This window comes from Chiroxiphia lanceolata, chromosome 8 (assembly GCF_009829145.1).
Source record: "Chiroxiphia lanceolata isolate bChiLan1 chromosome 8, bChiLan1.pri, whole genome shotgun sequence".
NCBI classification, from domain to species: domain Eukaryota; kingdom Metazoa; phylum Chordata; class Aves; order Passeriformes; family Pipridae; genus Chiroxiphia; species Chiroxiphia lanceolata.
In genome coordinates, this window is record NC_045644.1 from 16,462,085 (window position 1) to 16,479,380 (window position 17,296).

A 17,296-nucleotide genomic window follows, 5' to 3' on the forward strand; every position below is an offset into this window, starting at 1 on the left:
TGTTTGTCATGTTAACGAACTGAAGTCTTTCCCTCTTCCTTTTTTCTTCCTTTTGTTCAGCCAGCCAATAGATAAGTTTAGAGATAGAAAGAGTGTGTTTCTTTATGCTGTCTTAGCCACAGAAATAGAACACATCATTCTTAATGTACAATGCCAAGGGTGAACTAAAGAAATCTAAGACTATACAGTCAGTGAAAAGTACAGTCCATCCTTCCAAGAAACCATGCAGAGAGTCTGATTAATTCAACAGTTCAGCTGAAAATAAACTCTAAAGATTCTTTTCATACTAGTTTGCCAGCTCTCTGACTCACCCCACAGTCTCAGGAGTGCTGGGGCTGATACAAGAGGAGCAAGGGAAAGACACAGGGATGAGATAGAAGGATGGAACTACCTCTTTCAAATCTTCTATTTGCTTACTCTGTAAAGTGAAAAAAATCCATTGGGATTTTTAGCAGAGTATAAAGAGACTTGAGACTATTTTTATAGGTGTACAGTGTCAAGTGTAAGAAACAAAGCTAACCCAGCTGCAGAATTTCTGCTCCTAGAAGAGACTCAACAGTTTTCATAAAAAAAAGCTAAGATGGAACAAGAAACTTTCACCCAAGCACATGTAGTGAACCAATGAGACTATACACATAAATAAAACTGGGTTTATTTCACACTGACACTGAGAAGTACAGTGCTATCTAATTCTACCAGGATACTTTACATTTGTGCCCTGTGCACACAGAACCATTCAGACTTGTAAGAAGCATGAACAGTTCAGCAAAGACTGAAGTCTACAGCCAAAGTACTCCATGAACAGCCTTTAGTTCACTTTTCAAAAACATGAGGGAACAAACAGCAAATGTCCCATTGCCTTTACAATCTCATCTATACAATCCGACACATGAAAGAAGAGAGTGGTAGAGTAACAGCCATTTCAATTTTCAATTCAATGTTACCCCTCATAGAAAATGTTTTCCCCCTCTCCTCCTTCAGTGAAGACTAAGGAAGGTTATGCAAAATCTTTGTGGAAAGAGCAAGATCCTTCTTTCTTCACCTCCACTATGCTATCATAACCCACAGCTCTGTAAGAGCTTTTCATACCTATGTTAAGACAACATATTCTGAATGTACTTGCCATTTGTGTCATGTTACATCTTCAAAATCAATAAACTTAACTACCATGTGATCATTAAATTTTGTAAAAATACAACCCTTGCACATTTCAAGTCCCAATTACTTACCTTGCACTCTTGGAAAACCCATTCTTGAGGTCCTTCTGTACGTAGTTTTTGAATATATTGAAACATGTGCAAAATAATATCTTCAACATGCACTGGAAAGAAAAAAAAATCCTTAAAAATCCACTTAGTTCTTCACAAAGAAGGAATTCTGATGAAAACAAATACGGTTTCTCTGATTTTATTTGTCATTACACTCTGATACATCAAGAAATTTAAGGACACATTTAGATATTTAAGGACATCTGCAATCCCACCAGCAAAGTTAAACCAGCTTTTCTCAGACATGAATTTAAGTGTTTATGTCCCCAACTAATTCCAAGAACTGCACTGAACATGTCTTCACATGAAGATATTGATTTATAATATAATTTAACTTGGGTTTGAATAGTATGAATAAGTAGCACACAACAGATATTAACAGCTTTTACAGAAATTTATTTGAAGTATCTAATTAACTTAATATAATCTCAAATAAATTGATTTCTTAGGTGACCTGTGTTAGCATAGTGTGTTAGCATGGTGGGAGGATCTGAACAAAGAAGAGTAACCAGTTAAAAATAAATTGGCTTTCAAGCTATAATTACAATTAGTTTCTTCGGATACAAACACAAACCCATCAGATCAGGAATAACATGGAATGAAGGCATAGTGCTTCACTTACAAAGTCCTTCCTCTGTCAAGTCCACATTAATGATGAAAAACATGAAACCTCTAGCACCTTCCTTCTGGCCTCCAACAAGCGTATTTACCCATCCTATGTCATCAGAAAGAAACTTTATTACATAAACAAATGTGTAACAATTTATGCAACTTTTTGTATGCTTCAGCAACATAACTTTTTTTAAACATATTTTGATTAATTTACACGTTCTCCTTCTCTTCCTTAATGCTTACAGCAACAGTGCAAGTTAAATATAAACACAAGTCAGAACTATCTGATTTTGTACTCAGAGTGATATGACAAACTCAAGATCATGTGATTACTAGGTAATTTATTTCTGCTTGGAACAGAGCGATATAAAGAAAAATAGCAAAAGATACCTTGCAGTCTTCCAGACATTAAGGGACCTGACAAAGTAGTCTCAAAGTCAGTGACAGAACAGAAACACAATCATGTCAAAGTTCATATAACTATCTAAACAGGGCAGATAAAGGGGACTGCAAGAAATCATAGCTTCAGCAGTCTGAGTGCTTATTAGCTATTTATGTTTGCCTGCCACAGAAATAAAAATAAAGCGCCAAATCACTTACAATTCAAATTACTCAAGTAGTTGAAGGCTTTAACATACAGAGGTCAATTTTAAGTGAAACTCAGCTAAAATGTGTGATCAAATATTTTTTTTAATTGTTTAACTTCAAAGGACTTACCTTTGGCTTTAAGCTCTGATAGAAGACTCCCTGGGCCTTCATGCCCAATCAGATGACCAAGGTAATGGCCAGGGTTTGATTTATAGTACTTCTGAAGGTCTGGTATAGGAAATGTGACATAAAGATTTCTAATATCCTTAATGGGTACCACCTTGTAAAGTTGCTGAGGGGGAAAAACAAACAAAGAGACCCATAAACAAAGGGAAACTCATTTATTTTATTCCTCTCAGGAGCACACACTGTGTTCCCTTCACACACATACACGTTATTTCCAATGTACCTCCAAAATCTCAAGAGTAAAGATATCTAAAACTTAGGGCAATGTATAGCCATTCATAAGGCAAACAAAAAGAAAACTAACTATCTTTCAGTTGCTTACAGCTGCAACCAAATGTACAACCTTTACTATAAACTATTCAAAACTACACTCAGCATGGAAAGATGGGTGGAAAATCAATAAATGAACATGGAACTTGACAGGGACACGGATAAAAAAGTAGTGAAGTGTATAATGTTTATTGAAACATAAAAAAATCCTTTAAGGTATACACTCCTGATGGACGATGTGCCTCTATACATACCCGGAGGTGCTCTTCTTGGAAAGGATGTTCAGGAAACTCTGGTATAGGGACATTTTTATTCTCTACTTCTGAAAATAACTTTACCACTAAGCAAGTCAGCTCATCCAGAGATTCTAGAATAAAGAAACATTAGAAAAAACCACAGTCATTATCTGAAGACTCTGGTAAACTTGGGGTTTGAATATTTTTTAGGAGAGACATGAATTACACAGAAAAGTAGTTTCAATGGTGTTATGATAGTTAATTTCAGAAAGCAAACCTATATTCATACTTAAATTTTGAACTATAACATGCTAGAAACACCATATTTATTAAAGGAAGGCTTCAATCATTATTAAAATAAATCCTGCAACCTAAAATAAATTTTACTTTTTACTGATAAATCTAAGCTAGAACCAAAGAACAGATACACCAGCTTTTACAAAAACAAACATTCCACAAAAAGCTTAAGGGACATGGAATTACAGCTGTAAATCTTCTAGACTGAAAACATCTTTGCCAAACTCGAATTTTCTTAAGCCTCAGCTCACATCCAGTATTTCAGATACATGGGGAGTCAGGTCATCTGTCCTCAAGCACCCAAAACAGACACATCTGTGACCTGTTTAAGCACTTCTACTTTTACATCCATTCTAGTTTCAGTCTGTGTCTGTAGTACTCTGCAAAAATGAGCAGCAGAACTTCTGCAGAAAGAATTTCATGTTGTGCATTAATTCACCTAAACCGACCTGTACCATTTCTGTTAAAATGCTGCCTTCAAAATTGCTATGTGCCTCAAGAAATGCATTTTGGAGCACTTCTCAAAGTGTGAATAAGATAAAAAAGACTCATCTGTCAATTTTTTAGCACACGCCTTTCAAGGGTGGGCGTTGGAAGAAAAAAAACGTGCGTTTCTTGGACGTCTCAAAGCAATGGATCTCAAAGGATGTCTCAACCTTAATCCTTGACAGATTTCAAAAGCAGTTATCAACTGGTTATCAAAACAATCCCAGTTAGATTGAGAAAGTAGAATCTTTCCTAAACAACATACGTGTGCTCCTACATTAAGAGAACTGTTCAGGGCAAAAAAACAACAAAACAATGCAAACCAAGATGGTTCACTGCATACCAAAATTTTGTCAACTGCATGTAATTCTATTACAAACCTCTATTTTTTATTCACATCACCAAAATACACATTCATTTAAGCTTTACAACTACAGTAATGGTTTCCTTTAGTATAGATTCCCAGTTGCCAGGGTGATTCTTACTGAAAGCTTCCATTTAAAATTACTCAGTGAATTCTGCTTCTGATTAGATAAAGAATTAATTTTATTCCACTCATATCCACCATCCAAGCATTACTGTAAAACATCACATAAATACCAGTCTGTCAGCATCTTTTCAAAAAGCAAACCATTCTCAACACAGTTATTAAGCTTTTAACAAATATATGCAAAATATCATCTTGTGTAGAATGTTTTAAGCAGTTGGAACCTTCATTTTCTTCTAATATATATGTAAAGACTTAACCAACAGAACAAAACTCACCTCTTCCTAAGACACAAATAGCCATTAAATTTGATGAATAGTAAGTAGAATGGAACTTCAATAGCTCTTGTCTGACATCTATTCCTTCTTTGGTTGGTCTAGTTTCCAGAGTGAGTTTGTTCCCTGTAGCATAGAAACAGTTATCAATATTTGACATCTATGAACTCACAGATTGAAAATAAATATATTATTAATTCATCTGCTTTCCTTGGGATGAATATAATTTTTTTTAATAATTTCTATGCATAATAGGTAAACTGGATCAGTATGGTGCTATATTTTAAATATTTTGTCTATATTCCTCATCATCTGCAGACAAATTAAATGGTGAAGTTCTAGATACCCTACTGTGTTTATTCCCACAGCATCAACATATAGGTTAAAATAAAATAACACAAAGCTGAAGCTTTAATTCAGTAACTGTGCTGTTACAGTATCTGGAGTACATTATGAAGCAACAGTCAGAAGACAGTCAGAAGATGTAGGAAAACAGACACGAGACAGTGGGAAGTGCCTGGGAAACCACTTGACGCTGTTGAGGGCACTGATGGAGAAGAATTGCCATCACAGGCATTAATTCAGGGAGATCAGTGATGGGTATTTGGGGCACACTTTAACAAGAAAACTGGAAGACTAAGGTGTATTTGTTTCTATGGACAGACAAAGAGCAGTAGAAGTTTGCTGACAAAACAAGCTGCACAGCAACCAGGAGTGACCTGAAGCATCAAATTGAGGCATTCCTATACTGTGCTGCATTAACAACATCTTAGCTGATCAAAAGGAAACAATAAGGATACCAAATGCAACTGTCATGAAAAACATGTCACAAATGTCACCTCTTTGGGTAAATAAAAACCATCAAAGCTGGGCTCTACTTCTGCTGGGTCATATCTACAGGAAGGCTATGTGCTATCACTTAATCTCAGAATCAGAGCCTAATCTAAGGAGAGTTGAACATGACTACTGCTGTTGAATTTGAGCACTCTTTGGATACTCTCCCCATGAAAACGTTTCTCTTATGTCAGCTAAACAACCTTCTTAAAATGGGGGAAACTATTTAATATCTTCAGTAGCAGAGATTAACAAATGTACATTGAACACTTGCCTATTAATTAGTATTTTCCAAGACTCTTTTTTTCAAATTTATCTGTCTGGAGAATGTAGTTATAGCTTCGCTTTCACAGACAGCTTCCCTTCTTTACTGGTCAACACAGCAATATGTGCTCCCATAGCAGGTGGCTACCAGACCCATAACTATGCCCTCCATCAGCAGATGCAAAAATATTCTTGTCTTCCTGGACACAGAGAAAGAAACTAGTCCCTTAAAGCCCATTATCTGCTCTCCCTGTCATCCTAACTGTCCCCAATATTTGTGTCAACTATTCACAGTACAAACTGACCCAGCCACAAAAAGCATTGATGCTCAATGATTAAACAGTGCAGCCATATTACTTTGACAGTTTCAAAAATAAATTCATGTCAAAAGTAACTTCTATGGAAAAAAACCAAAAACACCCAACATTTAAACTTCTACCAAAGCATCAAACATTTGTGGTTTTGACCATAACTATGGTATCTCACTTCAGTGCTTTTTAAATTGAGGTTTTGGGGTGTTTATTTTAAATTGTTACTAAGCATTCTGTGAATAATTAAGCCTGAACGAAAAGATACAGCCATAAGATTGGAATACACACAAGATGATTTTATCTATCCATCTCCTACTGTTGTGCTCTATGGTTAAGATGTTGTTTCTATATTCCTACTCAGTAATTTTCACTTCACTTTGCTGATCTTTCTGATTTGACCTAGTCACTGTCACCTAGTCTAAATGTTAGTTAACAAAAAGAGCATGCAGTTTACAACAATTTAAACAAAATTCATTCACTTTGTTATGTACGAAGACTTAAAAGTACCAAATTATGACAAATCCAGTAATTGGAAAACAGCACTCACTGCAGTAATTATCAGAATCATAAAGGTTGTTTCTTCACTACACTCCAAGTCTTGGATCTCTCTGTTTCCTATGCTTTTGCCTAGTTCTGTTTGGTTTATGATGTGGAAAGTGTGATAAAGCACCACGATAAATATGTATGGAGAGGAAAAAAAGGGAATTGTTTCAGTCTGTCTTTAGCAATTTTACATAAACAATACTACTATGTACGTTACGCAGAACTCCAATGAAAGATAATTATATTCTGACAAACCTGTTCCAAATTTACTGAAGGGATGATTGGGGTTTCCAGTAGCCTTCTCCAGTTGAAACAACCTCCAGGCATCATTCATCAGATTCTTCTCATGCTCAGAATCAACAGCATTCACTTCCCTGTCTTTGCAGCTTTCATCAAACAGAGGGCACAAGAAAAACTGGGCAAATCTAAAGAGAAAAACTTTAATTCAATCAAGAGTACTGTACATAAATGGTAACAGAAAAGTAATAAGCTTGGTACCTCCTGGAAACAACTGAATACATTCTTTTTTAATGCAGAACTTATAAATTCTGTAACAGTTTTGACACTGATTCAATATCTTTATTTCTCAGTTTCTCAATTATGTATAAATGCAGACAACATATTCATCATATAAAGTACTAAAAGAATAAAGACACTGCATCACAATTCTCACTGAAAATTTCTAGTGTATTGAGGTTTAACTGCAGGAGGCTCTTAATCTCACAAATCAAGTAAGTCTTGTCAGACATCCAGGGAGAAGCCAAAGTAAACTCATTCTTTACCTCACTGACTACACACTTTTCAATTTCTGTCCTGTTCCCTTTACTAAAAGCATCCTAATATACTTCTAGACTTCACCCTGCTTTTGCTATCAATGCCAAAATTCATGATCATATTCTGTGACCCACATTTCCAAAAATACTCACTGTAAACACGACATTTAAATTTAAAAAATTCTGCCTCAGTGAAGAACTCTGCTAGCCCAAAAATAATGTTAGCAAGACTTTTAAACTGAAAAATAGCTGGTTATCAGTTTTAACAAAAGATAGTGCTCTCGACCCTTTTTTTAATATCATAACAATAGAACTAGCAAAAAACTTTTACACTAATTCAAGTAAAACCTACAGAAAAAAATGTAAGTCTTAAAAAATGTGTTTACCTGTCTAGTGCACCTTCTAGATGTTCATGTGACACATCGAAGTAATAGTTGGTATGTTCACCACTCGTAAATGCATTTGAGCTCCCAGCATGCTCACTTAGGAATTGGCTATACTCGTTCTCTTTTGGGTATTTCTTGGTTCCCAGGAACAACATATGCTCACAAAAATGACTAAGCCCAGCAATGTTGGGGGGATCAGACAAAGACCCTACAGAAAGAAAAAATTTTATGTAACCATTCATAAAAATTAATACTAAAATGTTAAGCCTTTTAACATGTTCTACATTACAGTTCATTGCTTCAGGTAATTATGTATCAATTCTGTAGCTGTAAGCAGGCACTTGAGCAACTATAGTCAACGAAACTTAATCTTAAAAAAAAAAAAATTAAAAATTAGAATTAGTAATAATCAATTAGTGTATCAACCTGCCTCTTCAAATCAGCTTGCACTTCCTTATACAGGCAACTTTTCAACTGAAGTCCATGGCTCAATCTGTAAAGACCTGGCAGATCACACTGTTCTAAATTCTATACCTTGACTGTACTGTGTTAAAAGGCAGCGATTGCCAACTGTAATTAAGGAGGTATTTATCCTGTGGTTCACAGGACAAGCGCTAACCTGTAATTACCTGAACACACACACCTATGGATGACCAGCTAGTAGGTGTGAAGGCAAACAGATTAAAAGACAATAATGATTTGGAAGAATGGCAGACAAAACCACGGAAGTTTGAGTCTGGCAGTCATGCTTTGGAGTATGCAGCGATGTGCAATGGGAGATTAGAGATGAAGGCAACAGATACATCTCCTCCAGTACACACACATGAACTGGATGCAGCAGCTGGCTATTACTGCCATATACCCAAACAAAACCACATTCAGGATCCTCTGAACTAGATAATGATTTGGGACTGCTATCTCCATAATAAAAAAGGTCAGAAGAAGTTACTCTATTACTTCTCCCCTAACACCAACAGCAGCAAGAGCTCCCAACTACAAACTCAGTAAGAGTTTGTAGTTATGTGTGGGTGCATCATACTTTCAAGCAAGTGAAAAACTACACAAGCTTGAGAAATACCTCAAATATAAGGAAAGGCTTCCTTTATTCCAAAGAGTCAAAGTAACTGCCTTCCCCTTCTATTTCCAGTATTTGTTTGCACACTTAAGCATCATTGGAGTTAGGGAGAGCCTCTCCAACTTCTCCAGCACTACAGCATTTTCTCACCTCTACACATCAACAACTTAACACGAAAAAAGCAAGTCTGACATGACAGATGGAGCTGTCTAAAATAATTGCACCTACACCCGTCCCTTTCCTGCTTACAAAAGATCTTTTATAACATGAAATTTCACGGTTAAAAGCAGACTGAGCTACACTTGAGTAAACACAGAGTACAGTAAAAGCATTTAGTTAGCGCTAATAATTTTCAACTTGCTGTGTCAAAGAATTAAACTCCAAATTACAATAAAAGGTTAAGCTGCCAACTGCATACCACTCCTGTCAGTTTATTTGCAATCAAGATACCAAAACCTTACGCATTTTTATTAATGACATAATGAACACAGCATGAATTAAATACCTATGTGCACATCAAGTGCTGCTGAAGACTTATCTGTAGTGGGGTCACTAATGAGAAGAGCTTTAATGCCATTTGCCAGTTCCAGTCCACGATATTCTCGTTTATCCTCAGGTGATTTGATAATTTCATTTGTTATTCTCTTAATAGCTGGATTGTTCATTTTGTTGTTTGTCTCCTTCTGAAACCTTGAAGAAAACAGAAGAAATTTCACTTATTATTTTTACTTGAGCCTTGCAACTATTTTAATATTATGTTAGACAATACTGGGCAATACTGACAGCAAGAAGTTCTATTCTGCAAAAAACTCACCTAGTTTGCCTAAAAGTATAGTTCAGATCCTGAAAGATATTGCTGTTAAAACAAAAAAAATCCTGAAGACCAAGAAACATAATAAAAATGCAGATCACATAACTGAATGCTTCAAGTATCATACTACTGATAATTTAAAAAATCCCAAACTTAATACATGTAATTCCCTTATTCGATTATGATAAAACTAAATTAAATGAAGCATACACTGCTACCTCAAGTATACTTTCAAAACTTCAAGAAAGTATTTAATGTGTCTGAATTGGTGGTTATATTATGAATGTTGTAACTTTGTGATTGTTAGATAAACAAAATTTTACTAACAGATTATTGGATTTGTACACTCAAGCAAGAAATGGTAACACTGTTTGCAATGTTGCCACTAAAATACAAACACACTGCAGAACTGTGTGATTCCATGATAAACAGGAATAGACCGTCTCACACGTTTAAACTTGTACTATTAGTTTAACAGATGCTATGAGACGCTTCTTTAATGGCACAATTTTGAAATGCTAAGAAACTAAGTGTGATTCTGAAATCATAAACTGTGGTTATACATTTTTTTAAATGCCAAGTGAAGAGGTAAGACATTCAGACTAGGATATTTGTGGAGGTAGAGTAGAACCACTTGACTGTGTGTTAAAAATAAAACAAAATCAACACACAAATAACAAACAGCAACACAAAACCGAAATAAAAACATCCAAACAAACCACAAACACACACAAAAAGAGCACAAACCCCAGACGTGGGAAATCAGAAAGCTACGCTCTGAGATCATTCACGTGGTGGATTCCTGTATGTAACAGCCACTGAATTCTAACTGTTTTACAGGAAGGGTTTTAGAACAGGGCCTGTTCTATAAATATATAGTACCAACAAAACTTAATCTTTTCCTGTGGTGAAACATTGTTTGGCGTATTGCTGGGTAATTTACTACATGGGCTTCGTTAGTCGTCACTGAATTCATGTCACTTAAAAAACCAGCTCCAAGTCCCACTCCCCACCACAATACATACATACAGGCAGGAGAAATTTGTTTGTATCACATAGATAAGACGGAGTTTCACAGCATTTCTTTTCCATTTTCAGGCTGTACGATTCAAGGAACTTCTTCCAAGTTTTAAAACTATGTACAAGCTTAAGGCCCTAGGGGATGTACAACATGAAGGACTGCAAAGTTCTCAACATACAGATTGTTTCAAGGCACTCACTTATGAACATTTTAATCAACTCTCTAGCTAGCAAACCAACTGCATACTCAGTGTTACAGATACATGACAAAAAACCCTGAAAAAGAAAATCTGATTATATATTTTACTTAGAGTTTAAAATTACATATGAAAGGGAGTCAGCTAATAAAATCTCCTTCCTAAAATACTGTTATCATTCTCAAAAAGAGAAGCAGTTCCGAAAGCTACTGTCCCTCCAGATCATCTCCTTCAAATTTATTCATGCGACTCCATGGTATAAAAACAACAGCCAACCTGAAGCCAGCAGAAGCAGTGCCATCACTGTTGGTGTTAGATATTATAATGAGGCTAATAAAGAGCTTATTATTAACAGCATTTTCAGGATAGAAAGTTTGTGAACATAATTTCTACGTCAGAATCAATGAAAACGAGTGTTTCACAAACACTAAATCAAGCTTTTACTTGTAGCAGAGTGAAAGTTTGTTTAAGACTCAATTTATGTTTGCAGAAGGAGATAGATATAGATATATAAAAATATATATATATAAATATATATATGTAAACTGGAGAAGACATTATTGTAAAAAAACCCAAAGTAGTAAAGTAAGCATTAGATCTCCAAAAGAAGTAAAAATATTATTTTGGAACTTTTAAATAGGCTTAAGTTATAACACATCCTAATATGAAAAAAAGCAAAATACAAACAGGAATTATAATCCAAAAAGAAAATAGAAGCACTCAGCTTAGAAAGCATCAATGAATAATAAGAATCTGAATGTCTCTAATCAAAATCCATAAAGACTATGAAGTAACTTTTTACAGTTCAATATAAGTGCAGTTCAATTCATTTTAGAAGGAAATAGTTCCACTAGTAAAACATGGTTCTCGCACTGTGAATTACTTTAAAAAAAAAAGTGCAGCCAAATGTAATCACTAAACAATAAATGAAATGCTGAATTTAAATTTATATGTTTACACTCTCATTTAAACCTTCATTTATCCACTAGTTTCACCCTGTACTCGGGCTAATCCTCCTTGGAACATCTATGGGCTTCCTTCCTCCAAAAAAATGCAGATACCACTGAAATCCAAAGACTACTCTAAGTACTGCACATCTCTGTTTCTCTGCATCAACAGCACTGATACAAACAATGCTAACAATTAAAAAATGCCTCCATGTTGAAAGTTTAGAGTATTAAGTAGAAATACTCTACTCAACTTTAGATACTAGGTAAAATTTATGAAGTGAGAATAGATACCGCTTTTCATATATGAAAATCAGTAACTAAACTGTTCCTAATTGTTTTTCACTTGCACACAAGTGATTTGCACACAAGTTGGACTGACAAATATCAGTATGTAGGAGAACAAGGAGGTCTCTGAATCTCCTGATTTCACATCTGCTAAGGAAGACATCTTGGTTTTTAGCTAGAATATTCTGTCTCATTAAGATACTAGTTGCTTATTGTAAGACACATACACACTATAAGCTGCTCAAGTTGTGGGGTTTTTTTAAATGTTATACAATTTCCTTGTCACCTGATATCTCCTTGTTATTTCTACACCATATTATTAAGTCATAGAACTTTACTGTTTGTTCAGATGACTCATCTTTCCAATGTGATTCATCAAATTACGCAGCTTCTATGAAACCTTACGAGATTGCAACTGATGTCTTGTGAAGCTGTACACCTCCACTTCATTTTATTATCGTTCCCTACTTCTGTCTCCTTCACAGGCTACCTCCAGCTTGGTAGTCAAATTTCAGTGAAGGAAAAAGCTACAATCTTCAAAAGGACAAAACCAGTAATTAAGCCTTCAAATCAAGGACTTAACCTTGCACATCAATCTTCATTGTTATGTCAAGGGGCATTGTGAACACAACATTCTCTAACTTCAAAAGGGTTTGCATGATTAACCTACAATTATTTTGCTGCAAACTGAATTAATAGTACCAGACAATTTGTATGAAAGCAAGAGCAGATTAACTATGCCATACTCCTGGAAGGCAATATGTCAGAAGAACAAGACCAACACCTTCCTGCTCAAGTACTGTTCTTCCTGGTGTGATGTTACTACAATATAAAAGTGAGGAAAGTTCACCAGAGAGAGAGAGAGAGAGAGTTTTTGTACCATTGCTTTTTCTTATGGAGTAAACTGTAAGACCTAATATTAAACATTCCCTCATATGACTGTTTTCCTGTGCAGCTTTTAAGTTCTCCAAGTGCAATTGCTTTATAAGAATACCACATTCCATTCTTTCAGACCAGAATCCTAAAACTCTACAAACCACTTTTTGACAACAGAACTGCTTTTAACCACAGGCAAAAAAAAGTGATAAAACCAGAAAGAATTCTGTACTTCTCATTATTTTTTAGAAGTAGGTTAATTTCTAAGGTCATGTTCAGACACTGCCCTGAAGTACATGTGCTGTATCTACTTGCTCTGCTTGTCATTACAGTGAGCAACAGATGCTGCAAAGCAATTCATCCATAAAGGAGATGCCATGTTTATTGCAGAGCTAATATCCTAACAAAAACATTTAAATGTTCAAATAAAAATATTTAAAAGATACACTGTCATACAACTTTCACAAAACAGAAGCAACAGTGAAAGATCCAAATAAGAAAGGACAGCAGGAACAAATACAAAGCATTACTGTGACACTGGAAATTCTTCCACTGGCTCAAAAATTACATTTGGCAAGATAACCAATGTAGAAAGAAAAAAAAAAAAGGAATGGGGATATCTGAACTCAGAGTAGTGTCTCTATTCAATTAATAGGAAATATTCTTCCTCCTCCTCAAAATTACTTCACTTGTACAAGAAAAGTATCAGTTAAAACCAATGCTGAATTTTCAATTATAGCACTTTGAAGTGAAATTATATTCTGTTCTTGGAGGTTCCATTTTTGTAATCATTTCCAGGCAGGCAGTCCCTTGGAACCAGTAAGGCTCTCTGGGGATGCCAGGTTTCACCTGCAAACATAGCATTACAGAGTGGGATTAAGTGATATATGATTCTACCTCACTATTTTAATCTCTCAAAGTTATTTTAGTAAACTTACTTTAATTAAAAATTAGCCAATGTAATCAAATCTAAGTTCAATGTTTGAACAATTAAAGGACCATATTTGAAAACCAATTAACAGAAACTCCTGAGAGTTGCTTCAATGCAAGAATGTGACTAGCTAATAAAAATATGACCCCCAAAGCAAAATCTCCGAAGCCTTTTTCAAGACTTTTTTGACATGACAGTCTGCATTTCTTTCCATTTATATCAGCTGCCTTAAAATTTGGGTTTACCTGAAGATTTTATGCAACTCGATGCTTACCATTTACCAGAGTGAAGAGAAACCTTTGTTGAGTCAGAGCCTCTCTCTCTGTTCTGTCCTGCAGAGTTACCATTGGTAACATGTTCTCTGTCTTATTTACTAATCCATCTTGATTACATGAAGATTTCTCCAGCTGCCAGTGTATGGAGTGAAAGAAGTGCTGTGTGCTCTGGCAGGAGGCCTGGTGCTGCAGAACCACCAGCCAGCGTTTTCTCACCTCTCTTACAAGGATGGCAGCACTGAACTGAGCACTCCAGAGGAGTCCAGAACTTCTGCAACACATCTGCACTCTTGCACAGGTCTTCACTCCTCCTCCTCTTTGTCTCTTGCACCTACTTCTGCTCATGATAGCAGTAGAATTTGATGGCACTGTGATATCCTTGTGTGTGTAACAATCATGTTACCAGTAAGACAATCAATAATCTACCTACTCTCTTAACTTCTCCATTCACTTGTATGTTATAATTAAAAAAAATGTTTTTAAACTAAACCATAGGCAGTAAAGTTTATTTCCCAAAATCAGACAAACGTTTTGAGTAGTTACCAAGAATGTAATACAAAAATGGAGCAGAAAAAGGCTAATCTCAAGAAATCTCAAAAAAAAAAAACCCAACCAAAACCAACTAACCAATCAAAACAAAAAACCCTGAAAAAAACCACCACCAAAAAACCAAAACCCAAATCAACAAATTAGATCAATTCAGGCGAACATTACCAAAAAGGACTCTTCAGGAGACCCTCCATAACTCTTTCAGGTCACAGGTTCACCAGCAGACAAACCTCGCAATCCTTCTTTTACACATTTAGAGATTAAAATACTTCACATTATTCAACATCCATGAAGCATCAATCTTCCGTGAATTTACTTGTCATGAAGCTAGAGAATGTATGAGATCCCAACACGTTCCTGATACTGATCTAAATAATTCTAACTGCATACACAGGCAGACAGACTGCATAAGCAGATAAGCCGCTTAAAATGTTAACATATTTTATCATTTTTAAACTCATCAGGAATTCAGCATACTACTTCATACACAAAGGCTCCGACTACAAAGACCCACAATGATTTAATCAGTGCTACCAAGTTATTAAGAGCAACTAATCATGCCGAATCAGGCAAGTTTGAAGATGATGAATATTTATAAGGCTTTGTTATGTAGTTTATTTTGAAGAAATTCTAAACTCACGCTACAATTAAAGCATTTTCAGAACCTCAGTCTGCAGCTTTTTGCCAAGTCTATAATTGATTCAGAAAATTCCCTCCTAATGATGGTGGCCAGGGCAGACACTTGCCTTGCTCTGGTTCTCAAAAGAATCCAGCTTCTACAACTTCTATATCACAGCAGTAAAACTTGGTCTGCCACAGGCTTCACTGCCAACGTGACAGAAGAAACACTGGTGTACAGGAATTACCAGTAGCATTAATGAGACAATACCACGTGTGAACTTGGCAAAAACAAGGGCCCTGGTGGCTTCACATGCAAGATCAGGCAATTGGCCTGAGAAGTAAAATGATGTGTGCTTTCAACAGTCTTGTGTTAGTCAAACAAGATGGGATATACAATAAAGACACTATAAAGCTGATTTATTGCCCTAAATCTATGTTCCTTAACTTGACCGCTCCAGTTTCCAAAGCACTGGGTAAAAAAATCAAACAAAAAGTCAGGATTTTACACAATCTGATTTTACACACAGCAATAAAGGATAACAAAGTTTTTTTTAAATCTCTACATCACTTGAGCTTACTTTTCCTACGTCCTCGAAAACTGCCCCAAACAATTCAGCCAAACACAATCTGCAAGGTAAACAAGTTTTAACCATGTTCACGGGAAATAAAACAATTAAAATTAGTCTTTTCCTAGCAATTCTTCACTTCAATTTTTTACAAGATTGCTGAAAACTAGGGAAATTCCAAAAAGGTTTTGAAGCCTTTGATTACTTGAAAGATTTGAGTATTTTTTAAACTTAAGTAAACTATCTGGTTTTTAAATTTTTAAATTTAAGTAAAACTATCTGGTTTCAATTTTTATACGTCATCATAATATAGGATCTTCAGAATTTTCACAAATGTGGATTTTACAATTATTTTCATCAGTCTCAAACTGAGTGTTAAGAACAAGACTGATCAGACTAGTTTCTGTGCTACATGACCAGCTGCTTGAAAATGTATTTTACACATTTGCTTCAGAAATGTACTCATTAATTCAGTTAATTGTTTTATGCCTTGTATACTTGCAAACCAGTGGGTTCTGAGTCTCTTCCTCCTTCCCTGACATTTTTCCTTCATCACTCTACAGTTGCAGGGTTTAGTCCACAACCCCAGTACAGTGGTGGTGTCTGGTGCGTGGCCCTGCACACACAGTGGGAAACATCAAACTGGATGCTATAGGAAAGACCTCTGTGCTTTATTCTAACAGTATCTTAATGTGTATTTCATAGATTTTATCTACAAGTAGCACATCAGATTGCCCAAAACTCTTTGTAAAGCCAACTCATTTAATACTTTATGCTACCATCTGTCTTATACCCTCAAAAAGAAAAACTTGTGAGGTCTGAATTAAAAAAAACCAAGATGAGACTAAAACTTGTGCATAACACCAAGTAATACATAGAAAGATGAGAGAACTGGCAAGAAAATCTGATCAACAAAAACAGAGAGCACTTCAGAATTCTGAATCATTAAAAGCACTGTAATCCCACATTAAAAGCAACTGCTTCTCTGACACTAGAGCTCTGACATAACCAACAAACCCCTAACAACCAACAGTTTACAGGAGTCAGGGGTGTGTTTCAACAAAGGAAGTCCTGGCTGTTCACCTATTTGCTGGTTTAGTTTTTACAATTTTGCACAATTTAATTCTAGTTCTACTGCTAACCCTGTAAGTAAACTCTCAACTCTACAGCATTTTTTTTCAGTTGTTCAGGCAAGCTGTAACTCATTCTAAAAACAAGCTGCAGAAGGTCAGACCTTAACAGAAAGCAACTTTCAAACAAGCTCCATCAAAAATCACCCTATTACATATACATAGTGCTCTCTCATAAGCATATTTTATCAACT

The 17,296-nt window shown here is 35.5% G+C and overlaps 1 protein-coding gene across 5 annotated transcripts in view; it reads right to left on the reverse strand.

Moving 5' to 3' along the window:
• The window catches only part of IDE (insulin degrading enzyme), a 61,383-nt gene that overhangs the window by 41,735 nt on the left and 2,352 nt on the right, over positions 1-17,296 (reverse strand). For 3 of the 5 annotated variants that reach the window (XM_032695661.1, XM_032695662.1, XM_032695660.1), the window contains exons 2-9: positions 9,397-9,581; positions 7,817-8,024; positions 6,913-7,082; positions 4,709-4,831; positions 3,179-3,291; positions 2,598-2,760; positions 1,891-1,983; positions 1,230-1,321 (exon numbers count right to left, since the gene is read on the reverse strand). In XM_032695661.1, the coding sequence (XP_032551552.1) occupies positions 1,230-1,321; positions 1,891-1,983; positions 2,598-2,760; positions 3,179-3,291; positions 4,709-4,831; positions 6,913-7,082; positions 7,817-8,024; positions 9,397-9,556 (1,122 nt within the window). In that variant the 5' untranslated portion in view covers positions 9,557-9,581. Of the gene's footprint in view, positions 1-1,229; positions 1,322-1,890; positions 1,984-2,597; positions 2,761-3,178; positions 3,292-4,708; positions 4,832-6,912; positions 7,083-7,816; positions 8,025-9,396; positions 9,582-9,705; positions 9,748-17,296 lie in introns of those variants that run through there. The other 2 variants (XM_032695663.1, XM_032695659.1) reach the window with 2 other exon arrangements.